Source organism: Vicugna pacos, unplaced genomic scaffold (genome assembly GCF_048564905.1).
Source record: "Vicugna pacos unplaced genomic scaffold, VicPac4 scaffold_113, whole genome shotgun sequence".
In the NCBI taxonomy this organism is placed as follows: domain Eukaryota; kingdom Metazoa; phylum Chordata; class Mammalia; order Artiodactyla; family Camelidae; genus Vicugna; species Vicugna pacos.
In genome coordinates, this window is record NW_027328793.1 from 884,375 (window position 1) to 901,599 (window position 17,225).

At 41.6% G+C, this 17,225-nt stretch overlaps 1 protein-coding gene across 8 annotated transcripts in view; it reads left to right on the forward strand.

Annotated features, from left to right (window-relative positions):
- The window catches only part of LOC116279352 (uncharacterized), a 58,406-nt gene that overhangs the window by 18,741 nt on the left and 22,440 nt on the right, over window positions 1–17,225 (forward strand). For 7 of the 8 annotated variants that reach the window (XM_072957939.1, XM_072957941.1, XM_072957943.1 and 4 more), the window contains 4 exons: window positions 5,623–5,694; window positions 7,076–7,102; window positions 8,785–8,829; window positions 10,535–10,586. In XM_072957939.1, the coding sequence (XP_072814040.1) occupies window positions 5,623–5,694; window positions 7,076–7,102; window positions 8,785–8,829; window positions 10,535–10,586 (196 nt within the window). Of the gene's footprint in view, window positions 1–645; window positions 1,174–5,622; window positions 5,695–7,075; window positions 7,103–8,784; window positions 8,830–10,534; window positions 10,587–17,225 lie in introns of all 8 variants that reach the window. The other variant, XM_072957946.1, reaches the window with a different exon arrangement.

Here is a 17,225-nt window from a genome sequence, read left to right on the forward strand (position 1 = left end):
AAAGACAAATACTGCTTTAGCTCACTTATATGTGGAATCTAAAGAAAGAGAGAAGGAAAGAAAAAGAACGAACTAAACTCATAGAAAAAGAGATGAGACTTGGTTACCAGCGGGGTGGGGGAAGGGGACCTGGAGGAAGGTGGCCAAAAGGTACAAACTGCCAGGTGTGAGGTAAGTGCATGCTAGGGGAATAATGGGCCACGTGTGACTCCCGTTACCACTGCTGTGTGATCCACGGGAAAGTTGTCAAGAGAGTCAACGTTGAGTTCTCATCACAAGGCAAAGAGCGTGTTCCCTTATCTTTTGTCTTTGTGTCTGTATGGGATGGTGGGTGTTGACTGAGCCCTCCTTTCACAGCGGGTGGAAGTCAGAAACCTGCATCTGCTGCGTGAGGGTGGGCTGGGAAAGCAGATAGGGAAGAAATAAGAAAATCCATGTGTGAAGATGTGTGTACTAGTGTGATTACTTACCAGCAAACAGTGGGGAGCAGTCTAGACCTTTCCTCCTGGAGACCTGGATACGGAAGTTGTGGTGCCTGGAAGCCAGCTTTTTGGCTGGCAGTGAAATGTCACGATTACACAAAGTGTACATGTTATATAGAAGTTCCTTATAGGGCCTTAATGTTTAGACTCTCTCTACCCATAGAGGATGGAAGCTGTGGTCAGTGCGGGGAGAGAACGCGGGCTGCAGCCGACAGAAGGAGAACCAAGAACCCGGGGAAGCACCTCCAGGCAGAAGCGCCCTGAGAGCGGTGGACTGAGCCCAGCCCGGGGGAGGGGGGGGGGGAAACGCGCCTGGAACGCGGCACTCCTCCCGCTCCCCGCGCGCACGCCCTGCCCTCTCGCCTGGACGGTTGCGGGAGCCCCCCCACCACGCACAGCGGTCAGAAGGGCCCAGATGGAATCTGTCTGGTGGTGACCCTCGCCCCTCCCCTGCTCAGGGATGCTGGTTTCACCTCGAGGAGAAGGAAACCTGGTGAGGCCCCTCCGGGGCCGCACCGGGGGACCGCACCCACCCTCGGGCTCCGACGGCCTCAGCCCACCGGGATGTTCTGGGACGACACAGGCTTCTCCCGCCTCGTGGGCCGGGCTGGCTGTCCCTCTGCCTGGACGGCTCCTTCCTCACCTCCTTCAAGCTTGTTCTCCGACGTCACTGCCCACAAGAGGCCTCCAGGTGACAGTCTGCACCGCCCTTCATGTCCGGGAGCCCTGCGTCCTGTCTCTGCAACTCTTATAAATCTAAAATTATTTCAAAGTAAAACGTTTAAAACACACACACACACACACACAAACACAACCAGCTCATGTTTGTTGGGAGCTTTGTATGTGTTAGTTGCATGGCTACACGTGCGTATGTTTTCTCTTCTTATCTCATCCACAAAATAATTTGCTTTTCTTCATCTTATTCCCTTTTCTCATAGAATAACTTGCACCAGCCCAGCATTCGAAAAGCTTTGTTGATGTAATTCTCTCCACTATCCTGATTTTAATCAATAGCTTTAAGCAGCCCCTGTGAGCAATCGATCATCGATTTTTAAATGCAGTAGAACTTAATTCCTAATGAGAAACACAGGGAGCCCAAATTGCCATCTCAAAACAATTTAGCCTATTGCCCATCATAAAGCAATTTCCATTTCTTATGAGAACATCCTGGAGCTGTTCTGCCCAATTAGAAAACAGGATCTATTAGGGATGCAGGTGAATTGAACAACTATTTACTTACAATATTTAACTTAGTTACAGCTGCGGTTCCATGGTACCCAGGGTCCATCCTGGGAAAGGGTCCTGATTCAGCCTGTCCTGGGTTCTGCCACTTACCTGTATCAATTTGGGGGATGAGTCTACTCTCCAGGTCTCAGTCTCTCTATCTGGAAAATGGGCACAGTGTAAGCCCCTCCATGTAGGGATGTTGTGAAGGTTGGTGAAGTGACACATAAGAAGCCTATGTGCACTGGGCACTCCAGTGGCCCCTGCTGGGTTTCTGATTTCCCCTGAGACACCTCCTGGGGGCCGGATCCACAGCTGGAGGAAGGATGAGGCCCAGCCCTGGAAATTCTTTTTTTTCCTCATATTTTATCAAGCCGTTTTTTTCAAAACTCTTCCCATGTAATTTCTTTCTTAATTTATTGAAGTATATTTATTCTTTTTTTATTGAAGTATAGTTGATGTACAATATTATATGTTACAGGTGTACAATATAGTGATTCACAATTTTTAAAAGTTATGCTCCATTTATAGTTACTATAAAATATTGACCATATTCCCTGTTTTGTGCAACATATCTTTGTAGCTCATTCCATGTAATTTCTATATTTCTTTGGCATTCCTGGAGCCACTTTCTGGAAGCATCGCACCAGGTTTTCTAGAGTATATTGTGTTCACTTCTAAATGTTTTTCAGATAAACCACTTTTAAGTCTATTTATGAAATCTCACTGCAAATTTTACTTCTGGCTTCAAAAACCTGTTGCCTCATTTTTCTTGTGAGAGTATTTTTAGGCACTCAGGAATGTAATTACAAATTCTGCTGTTTGTAAAAGTGATTTTTAAAAGTCCTGTTTCATGGTCTAACATTTGAAATTGTGAGGTCTCACCCTCAAATATAATAAATAATCTCTGTCAGATTTCTTTATCTCCTTTCTTCTTTAACTGATCTGGTAGGTGACTTCCATAAACATCCCATAAATATCTCAAATTACCTCTGACTGGGTGTCAATCCTACGCTGTTCAAAGCCAAGTAATGGAGAGAGGGCTCTGAAATACGGGAGACTTTGTGAAGACTCAAATTAAGGATACTCTTTTTTTCCCTGAGGACTGATTTTGAAAAAAACAGATACCTAATCATGTAGATACAACAACTGGAACTTTAGAAATTATAAATAGAAGTCATAGGAGTGGGTCTTTTCCTTTTTCATCATGTTTCTTTTTAATTTTTAAGTGTAGTAAAACACAGGTAACGTAAACTTGATGGTCCTAACTGCTTCTAAGTGTGACGCTCAGTGACGTCAGGTACATTCACGTTGTGTGGCCCCTCCCCCCACCCATCTCCAGAACTCTTCCATCTTGCAAACTGGAACTCCGTACCCATTAACACTACCTTCCCGTTCCCCTCTCCCCCAGCCCCTAGCCACCACTGTTCTACTTTCTGTCTCTATGAATTTGACTACTCCACATGTCTCTTTAAGTAGAATCACACCGTATTTGTCTTTTTGGCTTATTTCACACAGCATAATGTCCTCAAGTTTCATCCATGTTGTAGCATGCCAGAATCTCCTTCCTTTTCAAGGCTGAATAATATTCCTTGGTATCTGTATGTCCCCTTTTGTGTCTCCATCCATCCATCAATGGACACTTGGGTTGCTTCCACCTTTTGGCTGTTGTGAATGATTACTGTGTTTGTGGGTATGCAGAGATCTCTTTGAGACTCAGCTTTCAATTCTTTAGGGGTGTATATTCCAAAAGTGGAATTGTTGGCTTAAGTGGTAATTCTGTTTTTACTTTTTTTTTGAGAAACTACAATACTGTTTTCCATAGCAGCTATATTCTTTTCTATTTCCACCCCAAATGCATTGGGGTTCCAACTTCTTCACATCCTTGCCAACATTTGTTTTTGTTTGTTTCTTGCTAATAGCCATCCTGAGTGAGTTTTTAGAAATTTTTTTATTTTTTATTTCCAAGATTAACTTACTTACTTACTTTATTTATTTATTCATTTTATTGGTGTAGAGTTGATTTACAATGTTGTGTTAGTTTCTAGTGCACAGCATAGTGATACACCTATATATATATATATGTTCTTTTTGGTATTCTTTTTCATTAGAGGTTATTACAAAGTATTGAATAAAGTTCCCTGGGTTATTCAGTAGGACATTATTGTTTGTTTATTTTATAGATAGTAGTTTATATCTGCTAATCCCAAACTCCTAATTTATCCTTCCCCCCTTTCCCCTTTGATAACCGTAAGTTTGTTTTCTATGTTTATGAGTCTCTGAGTCTCTTTCTGTTTTGTAAGTAAGTTCATTTGTATCATTTTTTTAAAGATTCTGAATGGGTTTATTTTTAACGTTTTGTTAAAAATAAAACTAAGAATTTTTCCTCAGTGTCCTTGCTTTATTAGGGATGTGTGTTTTATATATAACAATTATTTTCTAATAAAGATGACAACCATTTATTCATGATTGATGACACTGGATAGTGCAATGTAAACCAGCAGATCTGTGAGGGTTACGTTTTCCAGATGAAGCTTAAACACCATATATTGAACGTAAAAATTCTTATAGGCTAGGAAGAAAGAGGAGAACAGACATTTATTTGGCACCTCCTGTGTGTTAGGCTCTGCATTAGGCACTTTGTGTATATTTTGACACAACCTTCATCACAACTCTACTGATATGTGTTAATACTTTCATTATGTATATTCAGAAATAGAAACTCAGAGAGAGTAAGTGACTTGCTAAGGTCAGGTAGACAGCATTGCAGGTGTGTCCAAACCCATGTCTTGTGTTGTGCTCTGCTATCACTTGCAGTCTGTTAGGCATAAAGCACCTCATTTGTCCAATCCATGTGGTTTGTGACATCCTTTCAATACAATAGCTCATGCGTTCAATACAACAATCCTATGAGTGGTTAGAATCCATGTTATCCAGATCCATATTTTTTTTTTTTGCCAGTGGAAGAAATTGTAATTCACAGAGTCATGTGCTCACAAAACTTGCTGGAGGCAGAGCTGGGACTCAAACCCAGGTCCTTTCATTCCAGATCCGGAGGACCTCTCACTTTACCGTGATCCCTTTTGCTGTCCTGGGCAGCTCACACAGGGAAGTCATCCAGCCTTGTTAAGAGAAAGTTAGATATTACATTTTGTAGACCCTCTTTTTGATGAAAGGTCTTGGGATGTATAGTGCTTTCTAATTTATATTTGATCAACTTAGTAAAAGGCCTGACATCTCCCATTCCATTCCTTATTCAATACCTAGATCAAAAGGTTACGTTCGTTAACATAATTCAGGGAATCATTCTTCAAATCCTGATTGGATGTTACTGTGTGCCAGACGCTGTACTTAGGGCTGGAAATCCAGAGATAAATAAATGAGACATTGTCCTTGTCTCCAGGAAGCTCACAATATACCAGGAATATAACACAAAAACATAATAACAAGCAATATAACAGTAAAAGCTTCTCAGGAGAGGACGTATGACCTATGATCTACACCTTAGACAGAGGCTGGATTTCATCTAGAAAAGAAAGAGTTAAATAGTGGTTTATTCTTTGTGGAGCCATGAGGAAACCTTCATCCAGTTTTAGCTGCCTGAAGGAAATGTTCAGAGACAACTTCTGTTTGATTTGAATGCTTAAGTTTTTGCTCATATGCCTTGACTGAATTGATTGAACATAGAGAGAGTTCAGATTCGTGTGATTTGGAGTCATCAGTGTGGGCAGTTGATGGGTGAACATTCTGATTGCCTTGCAGGTCATCCAACCACGTCTTTGAGGATGTAAAAGTGATTGCAAGGACCATGTTGTTATTTTACCCGTTCTGACAGTTGCTCATTGCTGGCTGGAATTGGTTGGATGGGGACAGAGGTTGTTGCTTGACTGTCTCCATGTGTATCTTTACTCCACAGGGAGAAAGAGGTCCCCAAAGTCTTCCTGGACTCCGAGGTGAGGATGGATGCTGGGGCAGGAGAGGACCCAAGGTGAGTGTGGCCTCAAGCTGTGGAGATCTTTCCCTGTCTCTGGAGTTTGAGGAAAATCTTAATTCTTCAGCATAGTTCTGGTGTTTCAGCTCTTTCTCAGACTGAGGGAGTGGAGCAGTGGAGCCCAAGGAAAGGCATCCAGTGCAAAATCTAGTGTTTATTTGGGGGGTGGGGCTGGGGGTCACAGTAAACCCAAGTAGGGGAGTAGAGAAGTTAGAAGGGAAGGTGGCCTAAAAAGAGTGCATTATTATTTGATTACACTGTGGGTGGATAGAGCTTAATCCTGCTGAGAAGCAGTGGGGGCAGTGAGCACAACTCACCCCCAGGGGGAGGGAGCGGGGGTATGTGTGCACCAGATCCCATTGGGCATTAGTTGAGGGCTGCTCCCAGGGGACACTGGTACCCCAGCACTTCTGGCCGGTCTCGTGTGTGGACAGACTTCCGATACCAGGAAAAGCCCTCAGGAGGAGACCCACAGAGGTGGCAGTTGGAAGCTGGGCTTGAGAACAATGAGATTTTAAAGGCTCAGTGGTAGACTTTGTGCTTAACAAGCACAAGGTCCTGGGTTCAATCCCCAGTGCTTCCATTAAAACAAACAAACAAGCAAACAAACAAACAAATAAATTAAAAGCCAAATTTAGGGATCATGAGTGGGAAACCCTTTTTTAGTGGTTGATTTAAATGTCTCTTAACCTTCTAGGATTAGAGAATGTCCTTTAATAAGGCCAGAGAATTATTTTTACAGCCAGCTTCAGAGTCCTCTGGAGTTCTTCTGATCACAGTGACCATATTCTGTATCTTCTACCAAGTTTGTCTTTCAATTACTTTGTCTTATTGTTCCCGGAAGCCTTTGCATGCTTGTGACTCTGTATTCCCATTTTTGTTTGGAAGAGTATGATTGTTGTCATAAACTACAGGTTACTGCTGTTTCTGGCTCTCCCCCTACTGTGGGAGGAGTTACAAGGTGCACTTTTCTCCACATCATGGTGCAGGGGAGTGGTAGTAATCAGTGATGTCCATATGGTCACTAGAGAAGAAATCTCCATTTTGATCCAAAACTTGCAGTATCTTTTTTTAAAATTTTATTCTCAATTGAAGTGTAGTTGATTTACAGTGTTAATTTCAGCTGTACAGCAAAGTGATTCAGTCATACATACATATATATATTTCAGATTCTTTTCCACTGTGTGTTATTACAAGAAATTGACTATAGTTCCCTGTGCTAGACAGTAGTTTCTTGTTGTTTATCTATTTTATATATAGTAATGTGTGTATCAAAATTGCAGTTTCTTGAAATTAGGGAACATATGGTTTCCTAAATGAAACAGTGGCTTAAAAGTGTCATTCAAGCTCAGTTGTTTTTATTTGTTTTGAATTTTAGGGAGCAAGAGGATTTTCTGGAGAAAAGGTGAGTGGTCTTCCTTATTCTCAAACTGGGGGTGGCTTCTTTGGGAAACACAACATCAAGTTCACTGATTTTTTCCTTTGCTTGAGTAATCAGCAAAGGGGCTTAATACTTGGGGATAGATGTGTCAGGTGGTGTTAACAGCCAAACTGTCATGCTAATGAATGGCTGTCTGTAAGGTAAGTATTTCAGGTTTGAATCTGGATCTATAAGATAAATTTCAAGCCTTGCTGACTACAATGATGGAGCCACAAGATTATCATGTTTATCTGAAAGAGTTGGTCCTGAATTCAAGGTGTGTTCAGGAGGGTTTGGTCACGTGAGGTATCACGTGGGAGAGGGATGCAGGACAGGGCTGGTAAGGTGCTGGTGCAGCAGGGAGTGACTTTACATCCAGATTCAGAAGCCAAGTACCCATTTGCCCATTCATTCATTCATTCATTCAACAAACATGTATTAGGTACCTGCTATGTTCCCCGCATTATCCTAGGGAATGAATACCAAGTGATGAATGGATCAGACAAGGGCTGATGGATCTCATTTATCAGGTCTCCTGGGACCACTATGTCCTGTGCCAAATGTAGCACGGGATTTAGTCCTAGAGTTTCCTATGTGTATTTTCATTCACTAAAATCAGCTGTCCTTTGGCTAAAACAAAAATGCCTGAAACTTGATTTCCTCATGTGGCCAGTAGGAGTACATCGACCACCCCACGTGTGTAAAATGCATTTTATTCTGCTTGCAACACTCTGAATCTTTTTGTTTTTTCTTCAGAAGATGCTTTATAATAAATAGATTCTCTGTCCTTTTGAGTTGGTTGGTAAAACAACGAGCCTGTGATTTGAAAGCGATGGAAAGCTTGATGGGGTAGCACAATGCCGCGGCCAGTTCTTACTCTTATCGTAGTCAGCCCCAGCTTTTCAGCTCTTCTCTAAAGAAGTCTTTTTTTCTTTTTTTAAGTCATAAGTCTTTCCAAATGCACACACGTCCAAACACACTCATTTAATTCCTGCTTAATCTGTGATCTTTGGAGTTTCCATTATGCAGATGAATTCAGGCATGTTTACCAGTCTTTTTATTTACTTATTTATTTTGTTGGGGGAGGATAGATAGGGGTGTTTATTTATTCATTTATTTTTCTAATGAAGGTACTGGGATTGAACCCAGGACCTCGTGCATGCTTGGGCATGCCCTCTACCACTGAGCTATACCCTCCTCTCTTTGCCAGTCTTTTTACATTAAAAAAAAAAAAAAGGTCAGTGACACAAGGACCATCGTAGACAACCAGTGAGAAATGTTTCATTCGGTCCGGTGAGAGTTACCATGCTTGTCCCAGTGTAAAACTTTAAAAGGAAGCCTTTCTATCCATTCAAAATATGAATTTCTTTTTTTCTTCTATTTTTCTTTAGCATCTGAAACTGTCAGGAAAAACAGTATATATTGCTAATATCCATTTCAGGAAGAAAATAATCACTGCTTTTTACAGCAAGCTTTATTTTTATTTATTTTTTTATTTTTTTTAACATTTTTTTTAATACTTGAATGCCGAATATAAGTGTTGTTTGGAAGACCTAGATTCTTCTACCTTCTGAGAATAATATTAGCAAGGAAATTAACATGCAAGCAGTAACCAGGGATACCTGGTCCTCTGGTCCCTAATGTCCTCATCTTCCTTTGCTCCACAGGGCAGCCCTGGTGAGGAGGGTCTTGACGGCTTGGATGGAGAACAGGTACAGACAGTTTCTCATTCTATTTCCCCAGCTCTCCCCACCCTCATGAGTTTGCAATTAATACTCTCCATGTTTCTCACAACTAGTCTGGAAATTTAAATAAACATGCGTGCTCACCAATGTCTAAAGTTAATTTATGTGTTTGTTCTTGTGTTCAAAAGACAAGGAACCTATAAACTTAGCTCTCATATCACATGTTGCTGTCGGAGTTTTATTTTCACCTTTTACTTTTGTTAATTCTAGTAACTGGACATTGTTATAATGATTGCTTTATTTAATCAGTACTTACTTAGCTTTACCATCGCATTTATTAGTCACTGATGCCTTCAAAGGAACGTGAAAAGATCATATGCTTCTTTTGCCTAAAATACAACTTGTAGATATTTTTCTTTGATGAAGGTTGTAAATGCTCCTTGTTTTTTTTTACTCTGACAATTTCATGATTTCACCATTTTTCTTGAAAGATCACTCTTGGGTATACAATTATTTTCTCTCAGCACTTTGGAAATTAATTTCATCCTCTCCTGGCTGACTTTCATCTTTGCTTTTAAGAAGTTATCCATCAAGGAACTGTTGTCCCTTTGTTAGCAATCTTTGAAAAAAATCTCAGGCTGCTTTACAGCTTTCCTTTGTTTCTCGTTTTCTGCAGTTTCAATATGGTGTTCTAGGCATGAATTTCTTCTCACGTATCCTATTTGGGACTTAGTAAGCTTTTGAATCGGAGCATTTGTGTCTCCAGGTTTTGGAAAATCCTTAGCAGATGATCATTTTGAAATTTTAATCTTTCCCACTTTCTCTCGTATCTCCTTCTGGAAGTCTAATTAGAAATTTGGAGACCTTCTCACTTTATCCTCAATGTCTCTTAGCCTTTCTTTCATATTTTCTATTTCTTTATCTTTCTGTGCTGCATTCGGAATAACTTCTTCAGTTTCTAGTTCACCAATCCTTATGTTAAATGTTTAATGTGCCATTAACCTGCTAATTGGAGTTTTGATTTCATTTATTCTAATTTCACTTCAAGAAGTTATGTTTGATTCTTTCTCAAATCTGCTTGCCCCCCACCCTTTTTTAAAATATAGATGCTTTTTTTTCCTTAGCTCATTTTTTGAGTTATTTAAATGATTAAAGATATTTATTTTACATTGTGATAATTCCAAAATCTATAGTCATTATAAGTCTAATTTGTTGTCTGTTGGATCTGCTGGCTTCTCCCTCATGGTGTCTACCTCCTATGTGTTGTAACTTTTGATTGACACTCATTTTTGATGGAACTTTATCTGTGAGAAGCCACTGAGTGGAGGTTGTTTGCTTCTGCCACATACTTGGTGGCACTGCCTCCTGGGACCACTTTAAAATGAGTGATCACCTTGTGGGTTTTCACACCACACATGTCCAGAGTGATCAGGAGTCCTCCGGCAGCCAATAGCTGTGACTCTTCTAGATTCCTGCTTTCTCTTTGTCTAAACTCTAAGCATCTCTCTTTTTCTTTATCAGCTCATGGATGCATGTAAGATGTAATTTAATTTGTTATTTGGATTTTAAATTGTTTTTTGAAGGGAAGATTGTTCAGGGCATATAGTCTGCCACATAGTCAGATTTAGAACTTTCTACTCTTGGCTAGAATGTGAAACTATGTGAAAAAATTTCCTGGTGTGTGTGACTTATGTAATACAGATTCTTTTTGTATTTCTTTGTTTTTTTCTAGGGTGATCGTGGAGTCCCAGGGTCATCTGGAGGAAAAGGAAATGGGAAATCGGGTAAAGTGTGAGAAGATTCTTCTCCCACATCTCTCAGATTCCTGCTGCAGAAACTGACCTGGATAGCTTATTTCTAAGCTCTGGGAAAGCGTCGTCTGGTAGCACTAGTACTGGGTTGGGAGTGAAAGGGTGATAAATATTAGATTAGTCTTTGGAACTTCTACTTAAGGCTTGACTCTGCTGATAGTGAAATGGGTCATGGGAACCAGCTTACTTAACTTTTTGTGCTTTATCATGGGCATCATTCCCTTTTGCTCAAGCTTTTCATGGCTTCCTGTCACCAGTGATGTAGTCTGACACGCAAGGCCTTTCAACCACATTCTTCACTAATCTCAGTCCAAAAGTGTCCTTCCCAGTCAAACTGGGCTCCTCACTGTCCCCTGGAGATTCCTTCTGCATGCCAAGCTCTGTGTCTCACCCTCACTCAGTACTTCATCCAGGAACGCCTTTCCCCTGCATCCATCTTCAGTGTTTACTTGAACCTCACCTTTCCTTCAGTTTCCACCTCCTCTCTTTCATCCTAATGATGCCCTCCTTGACCATGTCAGTCTGTAGTGACCTCCCCCTTCTCTGCATCTCCCAGTGTCCATTGTTTGGACTATCTGCTTGACTGCGACTGTGCACTGTGCTGGTCACTCTCTCCATGTGAGGGAGGGCAGGTTCCTGGTGTATGTACTGCAACTCCCCCTTCCTGTGCCCAGGCAGACATTACTTATCAATTTCCCTTCCCATGCCCATGTAGACATTACTAACTGATGATGGATTCCAGCCTGAAGGATCCAACTTGACACAGCACTGTAATCAGCTTCTGTTGATTCACTGGATTAGATAAAGAGGGTTAAATTTATTTACGTATGTTTCTATTACCCCTATGGAATTAGAGCAATGTTTTTACCCTTAGGCGTGGATTGATTTCCTGATACATGAAACAGAGAGTCGCAAGACATGACTCTTTATTGAGGTTTAATTTCCAACCTGCAGTTTGTGGGTCAGATTTTGGAGAAGGTGGAGCACACTACATTCCCTTCAAGACTGGAGAGCCTTCAGTTTCCACCAAAATTAGTTGAACTCAGTAAACGCCTGTCAAGTGCTTCCTAGCTGTAGGGCATTTTGGCGGACACAGAGAAGGGTTCAGAAGTAAATGAGTCAAGGTTGACCAATAAAGAGCTGGTTTGCTGGTGCAGGAGATAAGATTTGTACAGGAATAACTCTAATACAAGATAGGATAAGAAAAAGGCTGTAAGAATGGTACAAATAAAGAATCAATGGGAGCCCAGTGACTTGGAGAGGAATCTCAGGTAGAGTGGCCTTTCTCCATCCAATCAGTCAACAAAATTCACTGAGCATGTATTGTAATTTAGGGAAGACTGTAGAATGGGGACCAAAATAGGCATAAGTTCTGTTTCTCAGGATTTGCCTCTATGGGGTGAAACGGATATTAATGAAATAATCATGGAAATAGGTGTAAGATTACTGCTGAGATAAGTACATGAAAGGCAAGGAAATGGCACTGGGATCTGATCCAGCCTGCGCAGTCAGGAAGGCTTCAGTGAGGGAGTAATGATGGAATGAAATTTAAAAGATGGTGAGGGAGGAGGAAGGGGATGTGAGACCAGCCTTCCCTACTGAGGCCCTTTGGCATTTGAGAATGTGCTCAGGGTGGAGAAGACTCAGGCATTCCCAGGGAACACAGGAAATCAAGACATTCTCCACTGAGACTTCTGTGAGAGACACACACACACACACACAGTATTCCAGGTTAAGAAAAAGAAAAGGCTTAGATTAAAAGAACTCAGAGTGGTTTTGGACAAACAAAGATTCCACTTCAACAGAAGTGGAGGGTGAGATCAAAAGTATAAAGAGTGGGAGGACAGTCTGGAAGGGCAAGTTGGAACCGGTTTAATGCCATGTTTTAAGGGTTTTGTTCTTTTCTGCTGAGTCACCAGGTGCTGTTGAAAGTTTCTAAGCAAGTAAGACATGTGTTCAAAGCTACAGATTTGGAAGATTACTCTGGAAGCCAGTGTCTGGGTCAGAAAAAGGAAGGACTACATGTTGGACAAAACATAATAGGCACCATATGTCAGGCCCTGTACTCAGCATTTTAATTTACTATTCCATTGAGTCCCTGTAACAGCCCTATAAGATAAGTATGTCTATTTCACCGATGAGAAAATTGTTTTGAACTGAGAAGTCAAAGAAATTTGCCTTGGTTGTCAATTAAACAGCAGGATTAAAATTTAGAATTAACTAATTCCTTCTTACCATTGTATCAGACCGGGGAAGACGTGAAGAAAGGTCTCCAGTGACATTATGAGGTGACTTCGTGTGGAAACCAGAGAACATCCCATTTCCTGTGTGTCTGAGAGTCAGATTTCAGAGGGGGCCCCACTTTACTATTCTCAGGGCGTGGTGTGTACCCTCCAGAACCAGGTACATAACATCATCCGAGGAAGGCTCCTGCATGGGGGGGCTCTCCCCAATTCTGTGATTCTGTAGGAACTATGGCACAGAGGTGGTACCACTAACAGCAAGGTTTAACAAACATTTTTTTTATTGAATTGTAGTTGACTTACAATGTTAGCTTTAAGAGTACAGCAAAGTGATTCATTTGTACATATGCATACACATATATTTTTTTCTTTTTATATTCTTTTCCGTTATATGTTATTACAGGGTATTGAATGTAGTTTCCTGTGCTATACAGTAGGACCTTGTGTTTATCTATTTTAGATACAGTCATGTGTATCTAACAGCAGGTTTTAAGAGAAGCAACCATTTGCTTTTCATGTCATAGTCTAATGGCAAGTTCCTCCACCTCTCTGGTTCCCTGCCTGTAGCAGTCAGGAGCTCCAGAAGCATTTCTCTCTCTTTTCTTCTCTTTTTCATAAGATCTTGCGCTGCTAGTACTGATGGAGAAAGCCTTCTTTTCCTTACGTGTATTTCTGTGTAGGAGCATCAGGAAGTTGTGAAAAGATCCAGGGTATTGGTGGTAGGGGGACAGGGTCTGACTTCTCTGAGCCTCAGTTTCCTCATATGTAGCAGGTTAATTCTTGAATTGTGAGGCAATGCACATATAGGGCCAAGTGTATCCCAGATTTCCAATAAAAGTATGTTCTTTTCTGTGTCTCAACCTCATCTCTTTGGCAGCTAATGCTTTAAAGTTCACGTACTACATTGCTCTTTTAATTTGAATCTCATTTGCCATTTCCCTTTAGGCAATAGATGAGTTTAAAAAGTGACACTTTTTAAAAATTTGATTTAAGGGCTTGCCTGGGCCACCTGGATGACCTGGTGAGCATGGAGAGGAGAGGGGAGATTTTGTGAGTAGTGGGGCTTCAGGGATTTCTGCTGCTCTAATCCAGGGACTGTGAATTGTTTGCTTGGGCACAAAGGCAGAGGACAATGAATAATTCATTAATGAGGCATCTGTTCAGCCTGTCTTAGTATTGTGACCAATAGGGGATTTGAAAGGAAGTCCATCTTATACAACGTTTGGGCTCTTAAAGTGTTTAGAATTTTAACTGCACTGGGTATTTGGAATACTGAGCAGGCTCAGACAACTGAAAGGGTCCACTTTGGTGCCTTTTCTTTTTTAATAATCATAATTTTCCTACCCATTTGAGCTAAGCAACCTTTTATTTTCCCAGGGAGATCCTGGAATTCATAGATTCACCCAAGGCCCCAAGGGGGAAAAAGGGAGGCATGGACACTAGGTAAGAAGGTCTCCCTCCCTTTGGGGATACTGGTGCCCTGGGAGCAGATGCTGGCTGGGGCAGGAGTCGTGGGCATTCAGGTTGGATCAGCAGAGAAAACCACAGTGAAAATGTATGGTCTCCACTGTCCATGGGAACAGGAGCTCTGAATGCTAATCTCTACTTATATCCTTGTCCTAGCATTTTTGTCTCCTGGTTTATTATTATTTTTTTGTACAGATCTTACCTCCCACAGCATTAGTAATTTACTTTACCTCTTTTGTCCTTGGTTTCCTCATCTCCGAATTGAAAATATGGGACTCAATGATGCCTAAGCCCTTTCAGTTTTAAAATTCTCCAATTTTATAATGATGCCTCGATTTAAAAAATGCTCAGGGTCATCACCCCGCTGGCTTGCTTTCTGTCATGGCAACTGTCAATTGATGTGTATGGGGTACCATCCATTTTTAAAGAGAAGATCTTTGTCTAGTTCTAAATACTAGAAGCATTGTGATAAGAGTCATCACAGAAGGAAAAAGACTTGCTATCTTGACAGAGACCAATTTGTTGAAAGGTATTTTTAGATTTTTACTCCCAAGACATTAAAATGCAAGATTCTGAATAATGACTGAAATAACCCAGGTACCTCCATCCACAGAGTTCATCCTTCCCAGTTTCCAGGAATGGGGTGTGCATAGCAAAATGTTCACAACTCTAGAGGAACTTCCATTTGCTTAGAACTCCTATTTGCATCCTTTGACAAAAACCTTAGGACATCCATTCTCCTTCATGAATTTTGGCTAGTTCGCAACCATTTTATATACGCCCAGGTTCTGAATAAAGTCCAGTTTGTAACAAGATCATTATTACACAGCTATGTGAGAAAATCGTCATGACTTGCTGCAAGAATTTCTCATCCTGTTGTCGATTACAGTTGTTTTGGACCAACTGTGAGGATTTTCTTTGGTGAGTTGAGATCAGAGAGCCATGTGAATTGCCTCAATCAGCTATGGGATTGAGCTAAGGGAACAGCAGGGCAGCCACCCTGAACCCATCCCGGCCCCAGTTTCCTCATCCGCAGGGTGGGACTAGTAGAGAAACCATTTCAAAGTTTCCAGGAGTCAGTGGTTATCATGGCAAGAAAGGTCTTGATCTGTATCAGCTGTGATTTGCTCATGGTTTCACTGCTGGAAAGGAACTGAGGTCTCTAGACAAACTGTCTGCTGCTGCATCCGTCTCGGCACCGGGGGGACCCTCCTGCTCACAGCTTTCCGAGGTGTCCGAGGTGTCCATCGCTGACTTTAGCTAAAGGGTTAACCTTGAACACCGGATGCCTGAATTGTGCGTACAGGCAAAAAGGTACCTGAAACAGCGCCACGTCATGCTGCATTTTCCTTTCCTGTGCTCGCTACTCCCATGCTGAGCTCAAAGAAGGCTCCTAACTAAGGGTTCTTTGCGTAGATTTGGATGATGGAAGTCACTCCTGCCAGTTACACAAGCCTGCAGCTGGTGCATGCTGACGGCCTAGCCTGTTAGGTGCTTTGAGATGAGAGCCCCCTAGGGGTCAGTCTTTCCTCGGTTTTACCAAAGAGCAGATTGACTGTAACCTGGTTGGAGAAGGGGCCCTGATGAAGCCGTCTTTCAAACCACAGAGGAACTTTATTCTATGCCTAGAATTTGGGGAAGGGATGGGAAACCAGTGACGGCTTCACACTTCCGGGAGAATGAAAAGCAATACAACCTTTGTGGAAGGCAATCAGTCAACATATGTCAGTTAGAACGGCTGTTTTTTGTTTGTGTTTTTTAATATGCAAGTGACAGAAAGCCTGACTGGCAGGCTTTAGCTGATAAATGTGTTTGATAATCCAGGTGGGGGCAGGTTTGGTACATGAGCTCAGCGGTGTATCAAAACCCAGTGATGTCATCAAAACCCAGTGATGTCATCAGGGGCTCAGCTCCTTCTTTCCAGGGTGCCATCTGCAGTGTGGTTCTTGGGCTGGGCATTAAGGATTTCATCTCCACTGTTACATGAAATGGCAGCAGGAGAGGGGCTTGCCTTCATCAGGGCACTCCCAGCAATACTCTGTTTATAGCTCATTTGGCTCATTGGCTGGGTCCTGGGCTCCCCACCCACCCTCACCCCATTTTAAGAGCACCAGAGAAAGCACGTCTCTGACAGAAGAGATGAGATTGTCATGATTGACTTAGACCTGTTGTAAGTCAGCCCTTAGAGTGGGGCATGTTGTTGCACCAAACAAAACTGAGATTTTTGTCAGCAAGGAAGAAAGGGGAGGGTTTGTTGCATGGTCGCCAACTGTGCCTGCCATGACTTAACATGTGCACGTCCTTTGACCCAGTCTTCCCAGCTCTAAAAATTTATCCAGAAACATATCATGGATCAAACAAGGTTTTAACTCCAAAGATGGTCAAGGTGATGATTTTTAATCACTGCAAAGCCTACGTGTTCAATGAAAAGGGATTGTTCGTATAAATGATGGTGTACCAACACGATAAAATATTATTAAGCCATGAAAAATAATTTAGAAGACTATTTCTAACAAGGAAAACATTCATGGTATGATATTAAGTGAAAAAAACCAGATTACAAAACTCTGTACTCCACAAGGGGTCCAAATGGGTAGAAGATACCCGTATCTATTTTTCCTAGAAGGATAAACAGCCAGAAGTGCATTTATTTTCTTTAACCTTGTTCTCTGAATTGTTGAAATAGTATGTGATGAACCTGTTCTACATTTTACCTCAACTTTTTATTTTGAAAAATTTGAAACCTGCAAAAAAATTTGTAGTTTCAAGACAAGTGTAATGGACACCAATTGTTACCACTGACCCCGCTTTTCGTCTCTCTGTACAAATACATGGGTAATATATGTACATATCTTGCTGAGTCATTTGAGGACTAATTGGAACAAAGGCATTCTCCTATACA